Source organism: Phyllobates terribilis, unplaced genomic scaffold (assembly GCF_046119375.1).
Source record: "Phyllobates terribilis strain yellow unplaced genomic scaffold, ASM4611937v1 Scaffold_5__5_contigs__length_657084704, whole genome shotgun sequence".
NCBI lineage: Eukaryota > Metazoa > Chordata > Amphibia > Anura > Dendrobatidae > Phyllobates > Phyllobates terribilis.
The window spans coordinates 483,725,728-483,750,718 of NW_027362765.1; the positions used below are offsets into that span (position 1 = coordinate 483,725,728).

Here is a 24,991-nt window from a genome sequence, read left to right on the forward strand (position 1 = left end):
AAAACCATCAAGCGCTACAAAGAAACTGGCTCACATGAGTACCGCCCCAGGAAAGGAAGACCAAGAGTCACTTCTGCTTCTGAGGATAAGTTTATCCGAGTCACCAGCCTTAGAAATTGCAGGTTAACAGCAGCTCAGATTAGAGACCAGGTCAATGCCACACAGAGTTCTAGCAGCAGACACATCTCTACAACAACTGTTAAGAGGAGACTTTGTGCAGCAGGCCTTCATGGTAAAATAGCTGCTAGGAAACCACTGCTAAGGACAGGCAACAAGCAGAAGAGACTAGTTTGGGCTAAAGAACACAAGGAATGGACATTAGACCAGTGGAAATATGTGCTTTGGTCTGATGAGTCCAAATTTAATTTGTGCAACGCAGAAAAGGTGAACGGATGGACTCTACATGCCTCGTACCCACCATGAAGCATGGAGGAGGAGGTGTGATGGTGTGGGGGTGCTTTGCTGGTGACACTGTTGGGGATTTATTCAAAATTGAAGGCATACTGAACCAGCATGGCTACCACAGCATCTTGCAGTGGCAAGCTATTCCATCCGGTTTGCGTTTAGTTTGACCTTCATTTATTTTTCAACAGGACAATGAACACACCTAAACACACCTCCAGGCTGTGTAAGGGCTATTTGACCAAGAAGGAGAGTGATGGGGTGCTATGCAAGATGACCTGGCCTCCACAGTCACCAGACCTAAACCCAATCGAGATGGTTTGGGGTGAGCTGGACCGCAGAGTGAAGGCAAGAGGGCCAACAAGTGCTAAGCATCTCTGGGAACTCCTTCAAGATTGTTGGAAGATCATTTCTGGTGACTACCTCTTGAAGCTCATCAAGAGAATGCCAAGAGTGTGCAAAGCAGTCATCAAAGCAAAAGGTGGCTACTTTGAAGAACCTAGAATATAAGACATATTTTCAGTTGTTTCACACTTTTTTGTTAAGTATATAATTCCACATGTGTTAATTCATAGTTTTGATGCCTTCAGTGTGAATGTACAATTTTCATAGTCAAGAAAATATAGAAAAATCTTTAAATGAGAAGGTGTGTCCAAACTTTTGGTCTGTACTGTACATTTAAGTTTTAGATGAAACAAGGAGCCTGTAAAACCCAGGCATTTTCCGTTTTGCAATTATGAATGTATAAGCCTGATTCATTAAGACTTGTTTAATACACACCAGTCTTAATGAAGGGGCTGGTGGAGTAAGATGCGTCAAATTTGTTAAGAAGTGCATGCGAAGTAATGAATTAAGAAGTGCATGCAAAGTAATGAATTTGGTGCATCTTACAAATGCAATGGAGCTCTACAAGGAATGTACTCCAGTCAGGTGTACATTTTCATGAATCAGATTGGTGGGTTTATTCAGGCCCCGTCCTGCCCCAACTCCTTCCATTTTGGCAAAGCTGTCCAGGAGTGGCTTCTAGTAGGCAGTCCTAATCAGGGACAGACAGCTCTCTCTGTATGGGCACTAATTATTGAAGGAAGGACCTCAATCAGAATAAGGCCTTATTCAGACGTCTGTGTTTAAAAACGTACTTGAAAAAATAGTACCAGTGTCATCAGTGTTTGGTCAGTGTGTCATCAGTGTTTGGTCAGTGTGTCATCAGTGTTTGGTCAGTGTGTCATCAGTGTTTCGTCAGTGTGTCTGTTTTTACTATCAGGGTGTCATCAGTGTTCTTCCGGTATGGGTAAATAAATAAATGACAAAGCTTCTCCTATACTTTGCAATGTTAAATATGGAAAATACACTAATGCCATCCGTGTGCTTTACGTGTTTTTCACGACCCATAGACTTGTATTGGACTTTTCATCCTAGACACCGGAAAAAGAAGTAACATTTCTCCATGACTTTTGCACAAACGGTCCATGAAAAAACACAGACATGTGAACATTACCATAGATTGTATTGGGTACGAGTTGTATCAGTGAAAAAAAAGAAGACTGCATGAAGACTTTTTAATGAAATGAAATAAAGATTATACATTTTCTATAATATAGTTTGCAATAATTTTTGTGGGCTCTTGACTGTGTTCTTTTTCCTTTTTGATAAGCATTAGATCAGTAAATGACATGCTATGCTGAATCATTTCCCACAAAACTATCAATCTGCTCAGCTTTTGACGCTCTATAACATGGAACTGCATAATGGACTGTTTTTCATTGTGACAGGATCACGTCAAGCATAGACATAACCTGAAGCTTCCGTACCATATACAAAATCTGTATCAGGTCCCCTACCCACCATAACACTAGTGTTGTATACTTACCCTCATTTGCAATGTAAAATTCTGAACATTTGAGTTCCTTCTTCACTTCCTGTAATTCCTAAGAAAGACAATTGGTTTTCCTACAAGCTGCCTTTTAGTGGTCTATTCACGGCATTGTCCCTAAAAAAATAGGAACTCCTGTCAAGTATGGTGTGATCCTAAGGGTCATAGAAGTTTTTGAGGCATCAAGTCCTAGGTGCTACCACTGCATCTCTTATAGCCGCTCTCCTGGTCTTTCACAGTTAGGTCACACGTCTGACAACAGAGAGGAATTAAAATGCTGTCTAGCTCCATGGACAACTAACAAAATTAAATTAACTCGCAAATTAAAACAGTCAGTAAAATATAAGGCACGTTAGATCCATAAAATTCAGGAAGAAGAAACATAAAACACCTGAAAAAGTCAAGAATCACAAGAGACATCAATACAAATATTGACTTAATCTTTAAAGAAATGACAAAATATATTTTCGTGATAGGAGCTACATTAACATAATTTACCAAAATATATAAACAGAAAAAATAAATGATGAGTATTTTCCTCACCTCTTCAAGTACATCGGCAAGTTTACTAAGAATTTCTTCAGGAAGGGTCTGGAATGTTGGTACACTGAAAAAAATAAAGAGAAAACAAATATTGGATACTACTGAAATATCCTAGAAGATATCGTAAAGTGGTAATAAAAGGGAATAAAGTTTATCTGTCTCTTGCTGAGACTTCGGAGAAGCCAACAATGTAATTTATAGAAGCTCATCTGTGCGGGTTTTCTCCTGTCCCTTAATCTCTCAAAGTAATTTGAGCTATCTTGAGTTATATCTATTCTTAATGTCAAGCCTAATAAGCTGGAGGGTTTTTCTGATAAACAAAGCCAATAAACTCCATCTAGCTTGTGAAAGATTCTCTAAGTCTGTTGGACACTAGGATACATTATTAAAGGAATAAGCATCGGCAAACAGTAATATGAAAGCCACACAGAACTTCATGCATCAAACTAATTCTATTACTGCCAGTTAACTGCGATATTAACTTTCTTATTTCAGATTATAAACAACGATTGGATTATTATAGGTGAAGAAGAAAACCCTCAGTCGTAAGAAACTAAAGTCGTAAATGCTTGTAACATATTTACAAGACTGCATAAAAAGACTATCAAATACCTGGACAAACAAAGAGGAGGTATTCAGACTAAACATTCCCAAATATCCCCTTAAAGGGCTATTCCCATCTCCAAGATCCTATCCCATTATGTAGTAGCTGTAATCTTTATTATATTAGCAAATGAAAGTATAGTTCTTCAGATTAGTTTTGGCGCTTACCCCATGTGCAGGGCATGGCAGTCGCTTAGGTATCCATGGTTATGACCACTCATGCAGTGACAGTTAGTTAGATAGCTCTTAGTGGTCGTAACCATGGATACCTATGCGACTGCAATGCCTAAATGAGGTAAGTGACATAGCGAATCTGAAGAACTATACTAAATTTCTAATAGGAGGTATTTGCTAATATTATTATTACACCTACTACATATTGGGATAGGATCTTTGTGATAGGAAGACTCTTATAAAGACTGGGTAATATTGAATTTTTGTACTTCCATTTTTTTTCTCTCTTTCTTCTAAAAGCTATGATTTTTTATTTTTTTGTTGACCTGGCTCTATGAGGGCTTGTTTTTTTCTAAACAAGTTGTAGTTTTGAATGACACCATTCATTTTCCAATGTAATGTACTAAAAAACTGGAAAAAAAATCCAACTACAGCTAAATAGTGAAAAAAAACTGAATTTAATTTTTTAACATTGGGTCATGTGAAGACCAGTCAGCCACAAGCTGAGCTTCTTAGGGGTTTTTGCATTTCAGGCACGGAGGCGATCGGTAGGCCCCTCACCGCCTTGGCAACCAATCAGCCACGAATGCATCCCATGGAGTGCCGAAGACTGTCAGAAGTGACAGATGCTATTTTGAAACCTCTTAAATGCTGTTGTCATTCTTGACAGCGAATTTCAAGGGTTTAAATTAAAGCTATTGGAGCTAGCTCCAATCACATCAGTTACTGTCAGGTTCCAGCTATGTAACAGAGCTGGCATCATTGCTGAACCTACTACATAGAGCGAGAGCATAGATGTCATACTTGTATGGCAGCCATCATTGAGAGGTTAAAGGATATCTCAAAGTTATACCTTAAAAGCTTTTCATAGAGGTAACCACGACAAGGTGTACCCATCAGGATAGTCCTAACCTGTTTATCATCAGGGCGGTCCTAACTTGAGTATTAAAACATCACCTTGCGTCAAATGACATCAGTGTGAATAAGGGCAAAGGAGGATGGGGTCCTAACTGAGATACCCATCCATGGGAAGTTATACAGATTAAATACTTAGCTCAGAAAAGGGAGCCACACCCTGTTTGTACAAAGTACAAGCTGCTAAGACTCTAATAGATAACACTGTTGATAACATGCCATTTATAAAACAGGTGCCTGATAGGTGCCAAAGTTAATCTGGGTCTGCTAGGACCCAGCAGCTCTGCTATGCCAGACACCTGACAGTCATGTGATCATTAGGTCCAAAAGGCGCACTGTGATCATGTGATCACTGGTTCCCGACATTTTGGCAATGAAAACTCTTCTAATTACCAATAACACTCATTGAGCGCTATGTAACCAGCAAAAGAAAGGACAGAAGCAGTAATAAACCATTTTTTTCTCCTCCTCAGGGTCCGAGACAGTGGGAACCTGTCCTGCTCTTGCTACATTACAAGGAGCAGATGATTTAATCCTGCGCTGTAAATTTATAAGGGTGCGAGATTTAATCCCATGTGATGCTTGATCCTTATCAGATTAATCCATTATCCTGTGATAGGCCGCAATTCACATCACAACCACTGGGAGGCCACATATAGACACATATAGTATAAATATCTCCTGACAAAGTACTGCAAAATCATGTTTTTTTTCAAAGCTGGTCATCTTGCATTACCCATCTCTTAATATGTCGAGCCAACAGGAATGGTAAAGAAGAACATATCTGAACTATGAAAGCTTACTAGCATAAACCAGTTACACCACCTTTGTGTTATAATACACATAATGCTTAAAATGTATCTACAATTTCTTATGGAGTAACTGAATAAGCAACTTATCTGCAGTCACAATGCTGCTAGAATCATATGTGCTACTGGTGCAATACCCCAAGGCAAAGGAGTGACTAAAACTCAACTTTGTGCTGCAACCCACTCACTATCCAGCAATCATGGGAGCTTCAGAACTTCACTTATATGGACAATGAGGTAGAAAGATGGTTTTCAACTTGGTGCCTTCATTTCAAAAGGGTGTAGCGCTCAATTAGTTTTCTGTTCCCCCCCCCCATGGGCCCACTAACTGCATGCTACGGGTCTAGGAGGCGGTACATAGATTATGTTATAGTTTTTATATCAAAATCAGTAGATATGGAGATTGATGGATATAACAAGGCAATTTAGGGGATGTGATGGAGTTGGGGCGAATTGATTCGCAGATTAACTTTCAGTAATCTGTGGCCGCTGGACAAGAGCCCTGAGAACAACCTCCTACCTCCCGACATCCATCGCTCTTCTTTTGATTAGCCGGCCTGGAGAGACTTTATTGTGGCGGCATAATGCATATGTGATGTTGCATCAGGCTGACTAATCCAAAGAAGATTACTGATGTGGTTGATGAACCAATTCACACCAGTTCTAGCCTCCAACCATCTGTCTTATTTGGGGATTAAATATTTCTGATGGCTCCTATAAGGCCAATTCACAATAGCACCAAGATAAAGATCGTCGTGATTTATAAGTAATAAACAAATGAATCTGGCAATTTACCAATTTGAGAATTGATTTAAATTTGGCTACAGTCAGATCAGGCATATAAATCCACAATTTTGGTGAAACTGAAAAGTATAAATCGATTTGACAATTTTCTCCTTCTGTACTAGTGGACTATGTGGGTCAGTAAATGACTCAACTAGTGACTCTGAAGAATCATCTCTGCTCATTGCAATTCTATACATCCAAGTTATGTTTCTGTTGGATAGGCTGAATTATATGAATGGAGGCACAGATGTGTCATCATGAATGAGCAATGAAGAGGAATGCGTCATCAATGTAAGAAGGGAATATCTGTTTAGTTTTATACAAACAATATAACATATTCTGCCATTTGATGATCTGTATTCTATAACCATAGAAGAAAGAAAATACTATATAAATATTTTTCTCAATATATTTTTATGATTTTTCCTATACCAGTGCTTCTTTATGGTGTTATTAATGTGAGATTAATCATAAATCTTCTTTATTGAAAAAATGAAATTGGATTGTAAGAGATAAATAATTATGGGTCTAATTTAATCTATACCTGTAATAATCACCACCATGTATATATCATGTTTATGTGAAGACCTGAATTACATAATGTCATCTCTGTTGAACCCGCTGTTGACACTGATCAGTTATTAATGATAACATCATTGACATCTGACATTCTCATACATAACTGACTTCCACATTAAAAGGTTACACTCTAATAAAAATATATTACAAGTTGATCTATGCATCATGGACTAGTAAGAGTATTATGCTGAAACCTAGCTTATCCAATTAAATACTAAATATGGATTTTAAAGCATTTTGTATTTTTTTATTGCAGCACTGGAGTGGTGCTACTAATGCAAGGTCCCTGCCCCTGGCATCATACTTATTAGTCGCCATCTTCAGCTGTTATTGGCACCGCTCTGGTCGTCTTCTGCAGGCAATTACCTGCCGGATAGCTCCAGTGTTATCTGGAGCAATCCGGAAGTCACAACTCAATGTGAGTCTATAAGAGCCAGAACGAGGCCATAAGGAGGCTCTCATAGACTTGGATTGAGAGCTTGTGACCGTTACCTATGGCTTCCGGTCAGTCAGAAGTTGCGATCACAAGATGGCGGCGCAGGATCGGAGTGGTTCTGGGAAGGGCTGACGATGGTGGCTGTCAAGTATAATACGAGGGTCATGGAACTTAGATTAATAATACTACTTCAACTCTGAAATAAAAAAACCTACTGGAATGGTGCTTTAACTAAATCTTAAAAGTGACATAATAAAGTTTATTTAAAGGGAATGTTATTTACCTGATTTAATTTGCAGGTAAAGAGCATTACAATGCTGGACACCATACGAAAGTACAACTGAACTTTTTAGCACCCATGAGCCACCAGCTTTCAGTCATAGAGGTGTAGATGGCGTCGATACAGTCACCTCTCACAGCACTGTTCACTATACTGTGAGTGGCGACTGTAAGCACATCCCGACACTCTGATTGACAGCTTGCTGTGCACAGATGCGCTGCAGAGCCGGCTGTAATCAAAGTTACGGGACATGATTATAGCTGCTGTATAGTGAGCGGTGCTGGGTGTGGTGACTGTAACAGATCCGTGCACACCTCCATGACTGAAAGCCGGCAGCTCCCGGGATTAAATAAATTCACTTTTAGAGATGAGCGTTGTTCTACTCGAACTGTTCGCCAATCTCAAATTCGAGCTGTTTTGGGCGGTGTTCGAGCCGGTCGGCGAACACGAACAATTTGAGAAAAATTCGGCTGTTCGAGGTTATGTTCGATAACTGTTCGTGCACCAAAATCATAACTGGATTTTTTCTCAGTAATGATGAAAATTAATGTTAATACGCAGTTTGAGTGTACAGCGGGGCGGGGGGAGGGGCAGGGGATGGATCTCTGCAGGAACAATGAAGATCTCCATTTTTTTTTCTCTTTCCCGCATTTGCAGTGGGGAGGTGCAATCTGTCAGCCTATCAGCAGCGCACACACGGAGCGAAGTGCTTTTTTTCACACAAGCAAGGGCATGTGTGATTGGCAGTGTATGTCACATGTCCTTGCCCTATAAGACCAAGCCATTTTCCCCGTCGCCACCATTTTCTCACTGCTGCAGCTGCGTGTTAGACGGCACCGCTGTTGCTGTGTGCGCTATACCTTGTTAATTTCAAGCCAATTTTCGCACAAATATACAGATAGCTTGGGAGTAGGGAATAGTTGTGATTGCAGTCCTTTTAAGGACTAGGTTGCAGCATTTCCTACGACTTTTATCAGGCAGGTCTGTGCTCTTAAATAGATAGATTGTGGGAGTAAAGACTAATTGTAATTGGAGTCCTTTTCAGGACTAGGTTACATCAGTTCCTATCAGTTTTTGCCAGGCAGGTCTGTGCCAGTGCTGTGCAAGTTTTTTTCACAGCATTTGGCTGAATCTAGCAAAGCTAATCCTTTTTGGCCTATTGCAGAGTGTGTTAGTCAGTGGAGTAGCCTATCTGTGTTGCAAGATATACCACCTGTGTATAGAATACCAATTTTTTTACTGCACCTAGTGAAGTAAAATCTTTTGGGCAAATTAAAAATAATTTTTTTCTGCATCTAGCTCTGAAAAAAATATTTGGGCTTCTAGCAGTGTGTGGGACTTGGTCTATTAGTCCATCTATACTGACCTCCATCAGGTTGCAAATTAAAAATAATTTTTTTCTTCATTTATCTCTGAAAAAATATTTGGGCTTCTAGCAGCGTGTGGGACTTGTTCTATTAGTCCATCTATACTGACCTCCAGCAGGTTGCAAATTGAATATAATTTTTTTCTGCATCTAGCTCTGAAAAAATATTTGGGCTTCTAGCAGTGTGTGGGACTTGGTCTATTAGTCCATCTATACTGACCTCCATCAGGTTGCAAATTAAAAATAATTTTTTTCTGCATCTAGCTCTGAAAAAATATTTGGGCTTCTAGCAGTGTGTGGGACTTGGTCTATTAGTCCATCTATACTGACCTCCATCAGGTTGCAAATTGAATAAAAAAAATTTCTGCATCTAGCTCTGAAAAAATATTTGGGCTTCTAGCGGTGTGTGGGACTTGGTCTATTAGTCCATCTTTACTGACCTCCATCAGGTTGCAAATTAAAAATAATTTTTTTCTGCATCTAACCCAGCCAATAGTTTTGGCCTAATACCACAGTTTGGCCACTCAGCTCTGCTCGGTTACCATCCATTGTTTTTTTGTGCAAACAACTCCAGAGTTGTGAATTAGTTAACCACCAAAATGAGTGGAAAAAGGCCTGCTGCTGGTGGAAAGGGGAATAGGCGTGTTGGGAAGGGGAAAAAAGGTTGTGTCCGTGGGGTAGGTGCAGAAGAAAGACCATCTTCCAGCCAAACTAAAATGTCTACTTCTTTTAGCGGACAATGTGATAAGATCCCTTTCTTACGGCCACGCCAATCGCTACAAATTCCAGATGAGGCACAAAAACAGCAGGTGCTTCAACGGATATCAAGTGCTCCTTTAAGTGGGCTCTCCTCCACATCAACTTCAACATCACAAATACTCCAGTCCTCAAAGGTGTCACCCAAATCGCACTTGCTTCCTCACAGCTCCCAAATCTCCAGCTGCCCGTCTGAGTATGAGGTAGAACAGATGGTTGAGTCTGCAGAGCTGTTTACTCATACTATAGCCTGGGAATCAGAGGTCGACTCCAGCGCTTCTGTGAATCCAGACGAGGAAATGATCTGCACTGATGCCCAGAATCTTTATGAGTCGGATCCAGGGCCAGACGCAGAAGGTTCTGACCATAATGTAGACCCTCATTCCCAAACTGTAACTCCTGTTGGTGGAGACAATGAGGAAGACGATGATAAGACTCAAATACCTGATTGGAGCGACAACTTTAGTTTTTTGTCAGGGCAGGAACAGGTTGGCTCTGAGGACGACGGGTGTGATAACGCACAGGGTGATGATGATGAGGTCGGAGATCCCACTTACTGTCAACCCACAGTCAGCCAAGAGATGAGGTCAGCAGAGGAGGTGGAGGAAGATGCTAGTGACGACGAGGTCAGGTTGCGCCTTCCTGGACAGAGACGTAGTACTGGAAGCACGTCAACAACTGCATCCTCAAACACAACTCTGCCTCTCACCACAAGTCGTGGTGGCTCTTCAGGTCGCATGGGTGCTAAGCCTTGCATAGCCTGGGCATTTTTTCAGATCGATAAAGATGACCCAACTCGTGTTATCTGTAACATTTGTCAGCAAAAGCTAAGTAGAGGCCAAAAAATACATAGTTTGAGTACTTCATGCATGAACCGGCACATGGACATGAAGCATAAGTTGCAGTGGGAAGCTCAGTGTGCTACAATGCGGTCTAGCCGGCCGGGCCAACCACCGTCTGCCATATCTTGTGCATCCGCGGCCTCTTCATCCTCTGTGACTGGGGGGACAGCAGTCACACCTGTTTTGGGGCGCAGACCTGCCACCTCTTTACCCGCAACAGCCAGAGTGATTGGCAGGTCATCATTTTCTTTGGAGGTGGTAACACCAGCTGGTCTTGAGCGCTGTCCGACATCGATAGCACCACCTTTGGATCAAGGCAACCTAACATGTCCGCCTGCATCTTCCTCACAGACCGGCAGTTTGCCGGGGACACCCTTATCAACCCCGTCTAAGCACAATAGCCAGCCCTCGGTCCCTCAGATGTGGACAAGTAAAAGACCATTTCCTCCTAGCCATGAGAAAGCTAAGAGGTTGAATTTCACCATCTGCAAGCTCTTGGCTACAGAAATGCTGCCTTTCCTCCTGGTGGACACAGAGGATTTTCGAGACCTTATGTCCGTCGCAGTGCCCCAGTACCAGATGCCCAGTCGGCACTACTTCTCAAAGAAAGGTGTGCCTGCGCTCCACCAGCATGTCGCACACAACATCACCGCTTCTTTGAGAAACTCTGTGTGTGACAGGGTGCATTTCACCACAGACACTTGGACGAGTAGGCATGGACAGGGGCGTTACATGTCGCTGACTGGGCACTGGGTAACTATGGTGACAGCAGGACAAGGGGCTGCTGTCCAAGTCTTGCCGTCCCCACGAGTTGTGCGTCAATCCTCTTTATGTCATTTTTCCTCCACTGCTTCTGCCTCCTCAACCTCCTCTCGGTCTTTCACCTGCACCCAAAGCCTGTCTGGTCATGCCACAAGCTTTCTAACTGCGCAGAAGGGATCCTGCACACCTCCTTACTATGCTGGCAGTAGGGCTCAACGTCATCAGGCGGTTTTTACATTGAAATGTCTGGGAAATGTGAGTCACACAGCTGAGGAGTTGTGGTCAGCTCTGGAGAACCAATTTCATGAATGGTTGTCTCCACTGGACCTGAAACCAGGGAAGGCCGTGTGCGACAATGCTGCAAACCTGGGTGCGGCCCTTCGCCGGGGCAATGTCACACACGTGCCTTGTATGGCTCACGTGTTGAACCTGGTTGTCCAGCAATTTTTAGCCCACTATCCCAGACTAGATGGCCTTCTGCAGAGGGCACGGTCGCTGTGTGCTCACTTCCGCCGTTCGCATCCCGCAGCTCAGCGACTTACATCTCTACAGAAGTCGTTGGGCCTGCCACTTCACCGGCTAAAATGCGATGTGCCTACCCGGTGGAATTCAACTCTGCACATGTTGCAGCGACTGTGGCAGCACCGACAAGCCCTGGTGCAATACGTTCTGACGTATAGCCTGGGCCAACGAGATTCAGAGGTGGGGCAAATCACGCTGGAGGAGTGGTCTCAGATCAGGGACCTATGCACCCTTCTGCACAGTTTTGAAATGGCGACGAAGATGTTTAGTGCTGACGATGCCATTATCAGCATGACTATTCCGGTGATTTACATGCTGGAGCACATGTTAAACAGAATTCGGAGTCAGGTGGTGGCACAAGAGGAGGTGGAGGAAGTAGAGGAGGAGGAGTTGTATGCGGAAGGGCTAACATCTGCAAGGTCCAGACGGTCGGCAGCACCAAGGCGGCAGGCATGTGAGGGTGGGGGAGATGATTTTACCAGGGCGCATGGTAGCAGCCAAACTAGTGAGGAAGGTGCAGGAGCCCAGGAAGAAGTGGAGGACGAACTGATGGAAGACTCATCAGATGAGGGAGACCTTGATCACATTTCTGTTGTGCGAGGTTGGGGGGAGAGGACAGAGGAAGGAAGCATGATTGCTACCTCGCCACCAACACAACAGGGACTTGGTGCTCCTGGATGCGCAACACACATGAGTGCCTTCTTGCTGCACTACCTGCAACATGACCCTCGAATTGTGAGAATTAGAAATAATCCTGACTACTGGGTTGCCACACTGTTAGATCCCCGGTACAAAAGTAAATTTGCAGAAATTATTCCTGCCATAGAAAGGGATGCACGCATGCAGGAGTATCAGCAGAGACTGTTGCAGAATCTTACATGTGCTTTTCCACAAAATACCAGTGGTGCACGTAGTGAATCTCACAGTTCCAACTTGCCAACCGTGGGACCGTCAAGTGTTCAGCACTCAAACCGTAACAGAACCACAGTATCTGCTGGTAACATCAATTTTGCGGAATCATTTCACCACTTTTTTAGCCCATCCTTTGCAAGGCCACAGGAGACAAGAAGTCTGACACATAGTCAACGCCTAGAGACGATGGTACAGGAGTATCTCCAAGTAAACATTGAAGCCACGACTGTGTCACTGGACCCTTGCTCTTTTTGGGCTTCCAATCTGGATAAATGGCCGGAGCTAGCCACTTACGCCTTGGAGATCTTGTCATGCCCCGCAGCCAGCGTTCTGTCTGAACGTGTGTTCAGCGCTGCTGGTGGTGTGCTGACAGATAAGCGCACGCGGCTCTCCACTGATAATGTAGACAGACTCACGTTCATAAAGATGAACAAATCATGGATCCGAAACGACTTTTCTACCCCTGTGTCATCCTGGGGAGAGTAAAAGCTTGATGATTGGTTAAAATCACCCTACCAACCGTTTTAAGCTTTCAAATTACTAATCATGTTTATCTGTATCTTGACTGGAAAATAATTTGGGCTTTGTAGCAGTGTGCAGCACTGATCCTATTAGGCCATCTATAATAAGCTTCACCAGATTTAAAATTAAAAATAATTTTTAGCTGCATCTAGCCCGGAAAATAATTTTGGGGCTCCGAGATGCGCAAGACACATAAGTGCCTTCTTGCTGCACTACCTGCAGCATGACCCTCATATTGTCAGAATTCGAAGTAATCATGACTACTGGGTTGCCACACTCTTAGATCCCCCAAACTTTTCGATCAACCTTTTCATTTTAATAAAGACCAAAAAAATGGTCATTTTTGAAATTATAAGCATTAGCAGGTTGTTAGAAACTGAAATCAAACAGTTTTCAACTCAAAACTTTATTCTAGGTGATGTTACATTTTCACATAGGACCCCTTGTTCGAAAGGAGCTTCTGAACTCTCTCGTCCATTGAATTTGTCAGGTTTTGGATGGTTTCTGCTTCAATTGTTTTGCATGAGGACAGAATACCCTCCCAGAGCTGTTGCTTAGATGTGAACTGCCTCCCGCCATCATAGACACTCCTTTTAATGATGCTCCAAAGGTTCTGAATGGGGTAGAGGTCAGGGGAGCATGGGGGTCACACCATAAGTTTGTCCCCTTTTATGCCCATATCAGCCAGAGATGCAGATGTTTTATGTGCAGCATGAGATGGTGCATTATCATGCAGAAAAATGATCTTGCTGTGAAATACACGGTTCTTCTTCTTGAACCATGGCAGGAAGTGCTGTTTGAGAAAATCCACATACATTATGGAGTTCATCTTTAGCGCCTTCAGGGATCCTAAAGGGGCCGACAATCTCTCTCCCCATGATTCCAGCCCAAAACATTACTCCACCTCCTCCTTGTTGGCGCTGTAGCCGTGTTTGCGTGGGGTGTCCATCAACCAGCCATCCTCCACTCCATTCATCTGGACCATCGAGCGCTGCACGGCACTCATCCATGAACAAAACAGTTTTGAAATCAGTCTTCATGTAATGTTTGGCCCACTGGAGCCGTTTCTGCTTGTGTGAAGTGGATAGAGGAGGTCGACAGGATGGCATATGCACAGCTGCAAACCTCTGAAGGACCCTGCATCTTGTTGTTCGGGGGACGTTGGAGGCACAAGCAGCTTCAAAAACTTGTCTGCTGCTATGACAAGGCTTTTTTGCCGCTGCTGTTTCAACCTGACGTAATTGCCTGTAGGAAAGAGTCCTCAATTTGCCCTTATCAGCACGCACACGTGTGTACTGTGAATCAGCTACATACTTCTTGATTGCCAAGACACTTCATCCTGATCATCGCACAATGTTGATTGTAGTCATGCCTTGACCTAAACACTCCACAATTTGTTGCTTCTCAGCAGCCGACACATCCTTTTTCTTTCCCATTTTGGCAGAAAATGTAGGCTGCTTAATAATGTGAGAGAGCCTTCTTAAGTAGTCTTGCCTTTCATTGGACACACCTGCCAAACTAATTAGCACAGGTGTCTGCAATTGCTTACAGTGATATAAAGAGCCCTGACACACATCACCATCAATGAGTTTAACTGACAAACAAACAAATTCTTCCCTTATCACTCCTAAACACTTTTTGCATAATAATTTGGAACGCGGTGTACATGTGCTTTTCCACAAAACACCAGTGGTTCACGTAGTGAATCTTACAGTTCTAACTTGCCAACCGTGGTCTGTATGGAATTGTTCAATAAAGGGCCCAAAATTAAGATAACATAGATGGGAGAGGTCTCTATGAATAGGAATTCCTAAGTATTTGATACCCTGTGAGGGCCAGGCAAAGGGAGAGTTGGACTGGATGGAATCCTATATGGATTTAGGGAGGGAGACATCGAGGGCCTCAGACTTCGCTGCATTGATTTTAAAATTTTACCATGTAACAAAGTGATCTATTTCAGCCATAACAGCAGGGATGGATATATGTGATTGAGTGATATATACTAGGACATCATCAGCAAATAGAGAGCACTTGTACTCGGTGCCTCCCACCTCAATCCACCTAATATTGGGGTTATGGCGAATTGATGAGAGCAGGTGCTCCGTCACTAGGATGTATAAGAGAGGGGACAGAGGACATCCCTGCCTTGTCCCATTGGTGATTGTGAAAGGTGATGAAAATGTTCTGACGCACCCCCTGGGCCTTGGGACACCCGGAGCCGGACCCTTTTTGGTGGATGCTGGTGGTTGTAGTCTTCGTGGCGGCGATCCGGTTCCGTGGCTCAGGGCGGTCAAACCAGTGGCGGAACTATTTATGTGGTTTTGATGTTTAAATGTCCGACTACGCCACCCGTGGATTGCGGTCAGAGTGAACCGCCGCTACAGGGCAGACCGCTAAGGCTGGTGTTGTGGGTGCAGCAGAGCGTAGCATAACTCCCCACGGGAGGAGTATAGCCTCAGGGCAGTGTATGCGGAGGATGGGGGTGATGGTGCAGGGCAGCAGCAGTAACGACACGGAGTCAGTGATGCAGTTCAGGGCCTTTACTCACAGTTCTTATTATCCAGACCACGTCTGCAGGTAACGGCTGCCCACGTCGTACTGTGCTCACCAGGTGAGGGGCTCAGACAACTCCCAGATAACTTTGGAGCGCTTCACAGGACCCCCTTTGTGTGTCCTTTGTCTGGCCTTTCTTACCAACACTTCTGTCCGGCTGCCTCGGGCCTCCTCTTGGTAAACTTGGCGCCAGTTTCCCTGACCCTATGTGGTGCCTTCCTAGCGGGTGGAGCAAGGGGCTGCGCCACATAAAATGTCAGAGCCTCCGGTTTCTAGCTGAGGGTCGTTTCCTGCCTCCACTAGTTCGGGGACCGGTCTCCCCCTTTGGCCTGACCCCTCCACGCAGGTGGATTCGGGCGTGCGGTGGCGACTCGCCTGTCCGCACCCCTGGGATCCCTTCATTCCTCGTTCCTGGAGCCTTCTCCGCTCCTCTTCCTTCCTTCTCCCTCTTGCAGGCCTGGGCCTCTGTTACTAGGCCCGCCTCCGGAGCAGAGCTCATGCAGAGCCCCTGCTCCCTGCCACTTCTGCTCAGACTTCTCTGCACTGAACTAAGATGGTGCCCACCTTTTATACTCCCTTCTCAATGCACCCAGGAACTGCTTCCTCCCTGCTCCTGCACTGCAGGGTTCCCCTTCCTCAGTGTTCCCTCCCCCCACTCCAGCCAGGGACAGGGACTGTCGTGCCCATCTCAGGGGCATATTGGTCGCCCTGCCCCACGGCAATGTGGTGTAATGCATGCAGGTGTCGGGTCCTGATCCACACTCCATCCTTATCTGAGAGTGAGATATCACACCTCTGGGTGAGGTGCAATACGTCTGTAGCAACCGAGCCCTCGGTGCTACAGTTCCATTTATCTTCAGCCTAGGTGACGTATTGTGATACAGGGCCGTGATTTTGGCTATAAAAGGGTCCCCTAGACCCCTACCCCAAGCTTTTTAAGAGAATCATATATGGCGTGCCAGGAGACTCTATGGAATGCTTTCTCAGCATCCAACGAGAGTATCTACTTACAAATTTTTAACTGCATCTAGCCCAGGAAATACTTTGTGCCTAGTAGCAGTGTCTGCTAGTCAGCGGATTATCCCGGCTGTTAAGCAAGCTACACCACCTGTAGTTTGGACACTTAATTTTTTCAAAGGAAATGCTTCGGGACCACGGGATACTTAGTGAAGAGCATCAGGAGGCACCCCAAGGCATAGGGGCTGGGACTGGCACTAGGATGCCTTGCGGTGGACAGCCGAGCTCGATCCTTATAAAAGCTTTTTAACTGCAGCAGCTTTAGTGGACGCTACTGGAGCTGGAATTACGCGGCTGCTGGCATGAGACTTGCCCTCCAATAGATCCTTGTAAATGGATTTAAAGTGTATTCATTCAAATTAGAGGGACAATTTAAATTAAAAAGCTTAGAGCTGCCTCCACCACAGGGGGGCTCTCTCGACCCACCAGCGGACAGGCACCAGTATTGGGAGAGGGGGGCTGGCCGTCAGGGTTCACCGCGGCTCTGGCACAAACCCGGCGACACGGAGGTGGCACGGGCAGGAGCGGACTGGCCGTCTCGGCTTCTCACTTTTTGGATTTTAGAAGGGCATGACATGCCTATATCTGTGTCTCCCCCTCCTTTTACTCCTCCACCTCTTTTCTTTTCGCATGACTATATGTACTTGTCACTTTTCCATGTGTTAGTTGTGTCTTCTGAGCAGTTTGTCAGCTTTTGGACACCTTTGAAGGTGTTTTCTATGTGTTTCTATGTGTTTTTGTTTGCCTGCCATTGGTTTTAACGGTGTTCGAAGGTGTTCGACGAACAGTTCGACGAACAGTTCGGCGAACACACGGGTGTTCGACGAACCGAACCGAACTCGAACACTACGGGGGTGACTCAACACTATTCACTTTCTCCCATTAGTGCCACTTTCAGTAGGGAAGACAGGGAGTAACACTATTTACCTGCAGATTAACCCTACATCTGCAGGTAAATAGTGTTTTTCGAGGTAAAAGGTTTTCTTTAAGGGCACACATAATAAAAAGGAGAACTATGCTATTACTAATCAACAAAAAATAAATTGACTCGAGGTCCATAAGTGTAGACTAACATAAAGAAACCCCCTACAAAAACATATTTTAATAGATATGCGTTAAAAACAGGACTATCTAAAGTTAATGATATGTAAAAAATACACGTACTGCAACAAAGCCGTATAGGCAGTAAAGTAGGTCTACGTGTCCATAACTTCTGTCCTTAATACTTGATCCTGCCTAGCAGCACAGGTTGGCACTAGTGTTGAGCGAGTATTTATCGTTAACCCTTTCGGTGAGCACGATAGATTCAATTACTGACCAGACACATTTGACAAGAGTCTTTTTCAACAGTTTAACAGTGGAATTTAATCTGAAGCACAGCCAGTGCAATTCAGGGATATTACAGCAACAATCTTCATTACAGTACAGTCTGAGTTTCTTGAGCAACCGGCTCCAGTAACAATACAGTAGTTTCTTCACAAGGCACAGTATTACAGTCTCTTCAGTAGCATAATTCAGCACAGATTAGATCTCTTAGCAGCACACTTCTATGCATACACAACCACAGGCTTTTCCTTCACAAGGACACAATAGTACACAGCATTCTTTATCCTGCATGGAGATGGAGGGAGGGAGGGATTGATGAGGGAGATGATCCCTGTGACACAGTTCCTTCCAGTCCTTATCTTCCTGCCTGATAATACTCTGAACTGTTAGTTCAGGGAATTTATCTGACCTGTGTTTAGTTTCTCTCTTGATCTGAATCCTGTTCAGTTGCCTTCTGTCAGATCCAGATAACACACCACCTTTCTCTTCAGCTTCAGCCAGACTGCAATAACAAGTTCCCTACAATCCCCCTGGGGCTCTGCTAAAACACTCCCTGTCTCCTGTGACTGTGTTAACCCCTCTAGTTGCTGGATGCTTCTGAAGAACAACACTTCCTGTCTCCTGTGCTTGTGTTATTTGGAACAGTTGCTGGATGCTTTTGAAGCAACAGCACTACTTCTGCATGTCACATGAGTGCAGCCCCAGTTTCCTGCGGCGTCACATTTAAGACTTCTCTCAAATGAAACATCACAGGAAGTATAGTAAAAAAAATACATTTAGCAATTAAGTAGATAGGGAAAAGTGTAGAATATTTTGTAAAAAAAAGATAATTACAAAAGTAGTTAGGGTGTAAAGATAGATAGTTAGAAAATACATTTTAAGTGCTGGACCACCCCTTTATTGATATGAGGAGGTGACACAAATTAACAAAACCAGGGGCTCCTGTTTATTTTTGATGTGTTACTCTCTTTTCTGTATACAGGATACTACTTCGTTTTAAAAGCTAAGGATATTACTTATTTTATTGTTTCAATGCATCTAAAATGAAAAAAAAGCATCCTTGTCTATAGTCTTAATGGGGTTTTCCCAGGAACAAAAGTTAATTTTAATCAATAGATCTTGGAATAATAATAACTTCCACAATTGGATGTGTTTAAATAAAATGCTCCTGTGCTGAGATAATCTTAGAAATGTGCCCCTGCTGTGTACTGTGTAATGGCTGTGTCTGACTATACAGGAACATGGTCTGATCATACCACAGCTCCTGGGCAGGGGGTAAAGCAAAAGAGTATACAGATATTACAGCATGGGATCACAGCTGATTCTTTTTGTGAGTAAAACATTTCACTGTTTCATTGTTTTTAAACAATGTTTTACTTCAAAGAAAGAATCAGCTGTGTTCTCATGCTGTGATGTCAGTATACTCTCTTTTCCTTCCTCCCCTGCCCAGGAGCTGTGGTATGATCAGAACATGTTCCTGCATGGTGACACACAGCCATTACATAGTACACAGGGGCACATTTATAAGATTATCTCAGCACAGGAACATTATATTTAAACACATCCAATTGTGGACGTTATTATCATTCCAAGATCTACTGATTAAAATTAACTTTTTTTTCGTGGGAAAAAACCCTTTAAGTAAAAATCTGATATCATTTAGAATCTACAACACCTTTCCGACCTATACAAGTCTATATGGTAAAAAACTGAATTTCAGTCCTGTTTAGCCTGAGCCTGCAGTCATAACTCTTTCCTCCTGTCCTGTCCCCTATTTCTTGTTAACCTGCCAAATGTATATTAGTAAAATGCCAGGGATGTATCGAAGAGAACAATACTGCAGGATCATACTACGCAGGGTTTGTAGTCTGTTACTATGGAGACACATGGTTCCGCACAGGATGTGTAGACATAAAATGTTATTAGATATTTTCATTTAGACTATTTAGTAAGTTGTTTTACTTTTATCATAAGATGCATTCTAGCTATCAAAAATAGTTTGCTAAAGTTGACTTTCTATTTAAACTCAGAAGTAACATCATTCTGCAGACTGTTTATCTGCATTACCATCATATTAACATCAGTCTTATTATCAAGTCTTTCTTTGAAATGCAAAATACAAATATAGCGTCTTGTAATGAATTATTGGCGACAACGCAGACGACAATAGTCAAGAAATATTTACAACAAACCAAAAGCTGAACTGCACAAATATACACGGAGCTAAAATATGTGTGCTATAAACGCAATGTGACAGCTCATTTGTCTAGGTACCAACCAAAGTCGATAGAGGGATATTGGTTTAATAATCCTCCTCTGAAGCCAGGCAAAATACACCACTGCTGATTGTGAATCATTGATGATATTATTGGGCTTTAGAAGAAAACATTTATTTTGAAGCTGTCAAAGCCTTCTGTATCCTACAGCTTTGGGAAATGTTACCTTTCACGTGTCTAGAAGTGCATTTAATAAATTAAATCTTTCTTCTGAAAATACAAACCTGTAAAGCCCACCATATTGTGGATGTCACAAATGACAGGCAAAGTTGTGGTAGAAAAGAATATCCAAAATATTTATTCTCATTTTATACAACCTAACTAGTGGGTACAAATATCTGTTGAACTAAATTTTGAATGCTTCTTCAAATCAGCGCTTGGGGATTTTAATAAAAATACTATTATTTATTATGAATATTTATAATAATTATTTTTATTATTAGATCAATGGAAACTAAATAGCAAGGAGCCTACTTCTAGAGCAGCGATTCATATCAAGGATGTCACATCACTCAGGGTAGTCTTGAAATCTCTTTTCCCAAGGGGTGTAGCGACATCTTGGTTCATAATAGTGGCTAATGAAAATAAAAAATTTGATGCGTGCAGGGCTCTAGGCAGGAAGCTGCTTATGGCTTTCAAAAGATCCACTAATATAGTCATTTGCCTCTGTTTCTTTTAAAGGAAACCTGCCACTCAATTCATGCTGTGTGTTTTGGGTCATTATCCTGTTGCAAGACCCATGACCTGCGACTGAGACCAAGCTTTCTGACACTTTGCAGGACATTTCTCTCTAGAATCCCTTGATAGTCTTGAGATTTCATTGTACCCTGCACAGATTCAAGACCCCCTGTGCCAGATACAGCAAAGCAGCCCCAGAACATAACAAAGCCTCCTCCTTGTTTCACCGTAGAGACAGTGTTCTTTTCTTGATATGCTTCACTTTTCCGTGTGTGAACATAGAACTCATGTGCCTTGCCAAAAACTTCCATTTTTGTCTCATCTGTCCATAGAACATTCTCCCAGACGCTTTGTGGCTTGTCAACATGCAGTTTGGCAAATTCCAGTCTGGCTTTTTTATGATTTTTTTTCAACAATGGTGTTCTCCTTGGTCGTCTCCCATGAAGTCCACTTTGGATCAAACAATGACGGATGGTGTGATCTGACACTGATGTTCCTTGAGCTTGAAGTTCACCTTTAATCTCTTTAGAAGTTTTCCAGGGCTCTTTTATTACCATTCGTGTTATCCGTCTCTTTAATTTGTCATCAATGTTCCTCCTGCGGCCACGTCCAGGGAGGTTGACTACAGTCCCATGGATCTTAAATTACTGAATAATATGTGCAACTGTAGTCACAGGAACATCAAGCTGCTTGGAGATGGTCTTATAACCTTTACCTTTAACATGCTTGTCTATAATTTTCTTTCTAATCTCCTGAGACAACTCTTTCCTTTGCTTCCTCTGGTCCATGTTGAGTGTGGTACACACCATGTCACCAAACAGCACAGTGAGTATCTGCAGCCCTATATACAGGCCCACTGACTGATTACAAGATTGTAGACACCTGTGATGCTAATTAGTGGACACAACTTGATTTAACATGTCCCTTTTGTCACATTATTTTCAGGGGTACCATCATTTCTGTCCTGGCCAATTTCATGAGTTTAATTTTTTTTTAAATTCTGTGGAAGCAGGGTTGAAAAGCAATGACTGATTTTCATTTGCTCATTTTCATAGATTTTTAATTAATTATTACTTTTGTCAGATTCAAGTTATTTCTGTGACCATTGTGGGTTTTTCTTTCATTAAACGAGGGGTACCAACAATTTTGACCACGTGTGTATCCTAATGCATCATAACACATACAATATGTCACATCTATTACAAGCAGAAGCCAAGACACCTATCTGATCATAGTTTGAGGGTAAAGGATGGGTGCATTTAAAGAAGACAAAGACCTTTCAATGGATTTTTTAATTTAAACTTAGTATCTTCTGCAATTTGTGCTGCTTTTCTGATTCTGGAACAGTCTCTTCTGTGACCTTCTGTTCCAAATGTAATCCCCTGATAATAGAGATACTAATTTTCCCTTCAGCGAACTGGTCATATACCACTGAACTTCACTGTGGGTGCGGCCATGAGAACTTCAGGGGTAAACGCCCAGTTGGTTGAAGGAAAAGATTTAATCTCCATTAATCAGGGGGCCTAACTTTAGAACAGAAGGTCTCAGAAAAAAAAAAGTTCCAGAATCATTTGAACAGCATCAGTTGGAAGATGTACTCAGTTTAAATGAATAAATAGTGATAAGAGAGCATGTTCTGTTAACCCTTTTGACGAGCATGTGCTTGCCGAGCATCTTCGGTGTGCTCGAATGTTATGTTAAAGTCTCTCGACTGTTTGACAGCTTTAATACATGTGAGGAATGCCTAGCAAACAGGCATTCCTCACATGAATTAAAGCTGTCAAACAGTCGCAAATCATGCACACGGAGAGCCTTAAACATAAAATTTGAGCATACTCGGAAAACACCCGAGAATGCTCGTAAATCACGAGTAACGAGCATGCTCACTCATCACTATTAATAAATCCAATAAAAGGACCTCTTTATGTAAATAAAAACATATTTTAAGATCCTTCTTAAACTTTTTTAAAGATACATTTTGGTATAACCCTTTTTAAGAAAAGAGACTAGAGATGGTGTAAATCGCAGGTCCAGGGGTCAGGTTACAATCCTGGGGCAAGAGTCCTTCAAACCGATTCCTAATTGCTGACATCTGTCGTTCTTCTTTTCATTAGCCAGGCTGGGGAGCCATACATGTGAATCACGCCATCAAAAGAGGACCAGGGACCCTGTCAGGTAAAAGCCAGTGTGACAAGCTCCCATCCGATGACTACAGGTCACTACCGTGGCCACTAGACCGGGCCCTGCGAATTGCTTTTCACCAACTTTAGACAACACTAATTCTACAATTATCTTGTGGTTGATTTATTGAATCGGAGAGAACACATAACATTTCTAGAACTGCCTGTAGCCATCTGGAAATATATAGTATTCCTAGTAGTAATCTGTGGAAGTACAAAAAACATAAGTAGAGATAGACAAACAGCAGTAGCACACTGTTATCTTTGGGTGCACAACATGACCGAAAGTTATTGTTCAAGGTTACAAACTAATTTAGCATTTCTCCTTAATCAATAGACATCTTTTATTTCCTACTTTCCTACTCGACATTTATAGCTAGGGCACAATGAGTACCCAGAAGGGCAAGGGGAGGTCATTTCCAAATCAATGACAAGAAATAAGAGCTTCGGAGTATTTCTGGGTCAGGTCACAGCTTCAAAGTGACAAACTTTTCTTGCCATTACATAAGCAAAAGGATATGCTAGAATCTGTTTCTACTTTGTTTTGAAGACAATATAGAAATCTTATGACATTTCTTACATATCAAATTTTATATCTGCTCCCTATTTTATTTCTATAGATGCCAACCAGAGATGAGTGAATCGATTTGATGCAAATCGAATTTTGTTGAATTTTTAGTAAATTGATGAACCCGGTGAATTCAAACAACTTGAAATTAAATTAGTGCGAATCATCTAAAATGAACATTTAGACATCGAAGAAGATTGCATTAGCCAGAGAAGGCTCACATGACCTCAGACATAAAAGTGATGGAAATCCCTTGGGGAAAAGGAGAGAAGAATGTGGCGCTCTGTAAGTGTAGTAGATTAGTATAAAAGGTCAGGGGAGAAATAAAAGTATGTTCACCTGAAGGAGTTGTGCTAACTGAGGCACAACACTAGGAGTAGTTTGCACATGTGCAATCGGGTGCAACCGACCTGGTATGCTGTAGGAAGTTCCTACAGTGGAGTTTCGGCAGGGCGTAATTACGATGAAAGTCACAGGTGATTGGTGCTCCCACAGTAGGGAATTGATAAAAATTGAGTATTGACAAAAATATCTCCAAATGATAAAAAAAAGTGTTTTTATCAAAAACAGAATTAAAAACACAACGCGTTTCAGCTGTTGGCAGCCTTCCTCAGGCGCCTGGAGATGAAGTGGAGATCTGGACTCATATATACATCTCCTCAGTTGGAATGGGTGGAGTTATTAATTAACAAAAGAGCACACAGCATATATTAATAATTGTTCTGAACAGTTTACATCATGAACACATGAATAAATTAAAAATATATTCTATATACCTTTACGAAAAGGGCAATAAATGCTAATATAACCCAAAATGTATTGTGCATTTAAATACTATCCTGTAGAAAAAGATGAGCTAAGACAGTTATCGCTCCAGATATAATTACTTAACAGCACAAGGTCCACATGACAACAATTATCCCAAGCAGACAGTGTCATAAACATAGTGAAAAAAAAGGTTTTAGCAAGAAAGAAAGGCTATTCCATGATATAAAGATATTTGCTATGGAAGCTCAAAGGGCTCAAACAACTAAGGAAAGTGTTGTTCATTTAAATGCTTCCTTGCATTTAGATATTAGACATATCATCTAGTGTGAATAGAGGAGTCACCAGATGTGAGAAAAAAAAATGTAGCTGCTGCAAAATTATTGATCATGGTTCTAAACAAATAACATCTAATAGTAATGGTGAAGTTTTTAATATTACTCATAGTTTATCATACAACTCTGATTAGGTCATTTATGCAATTAATAGCATTTGCGTTCTTCAAGTATGTTGGCTGCACAACACAAACTTGATTTATTCATGTGC

General features: G+C 42.3%; 1 protein-coding gene across 5 annotated transcripts in view; it reads right to left on the reverse strand.

The window, feature by feature from the left end:
- PRKG1 (protein kinase cGMP-dependent 1) overlaps positions 1–24,991 on the reverse strand; it is a 1,639,061-nt gene that overhangs the window by 364,836 nt on the left and 1,249,234 nt on the right. For all 5 annotated transcript variants that reach the window (XM_073685491.1, XM_073685493.1, XM_073685488.1 and 2 more), the window contains exon 5: positions 2,819–2,882. In XM_073685491.1, the coding sequence (XP_073541592.1) occupies positions 2,819–2,882 (64 nt within the window). The remainder of the gene's footprint in view (positions 1–2,818; positions 2,883–24,991) is intronic.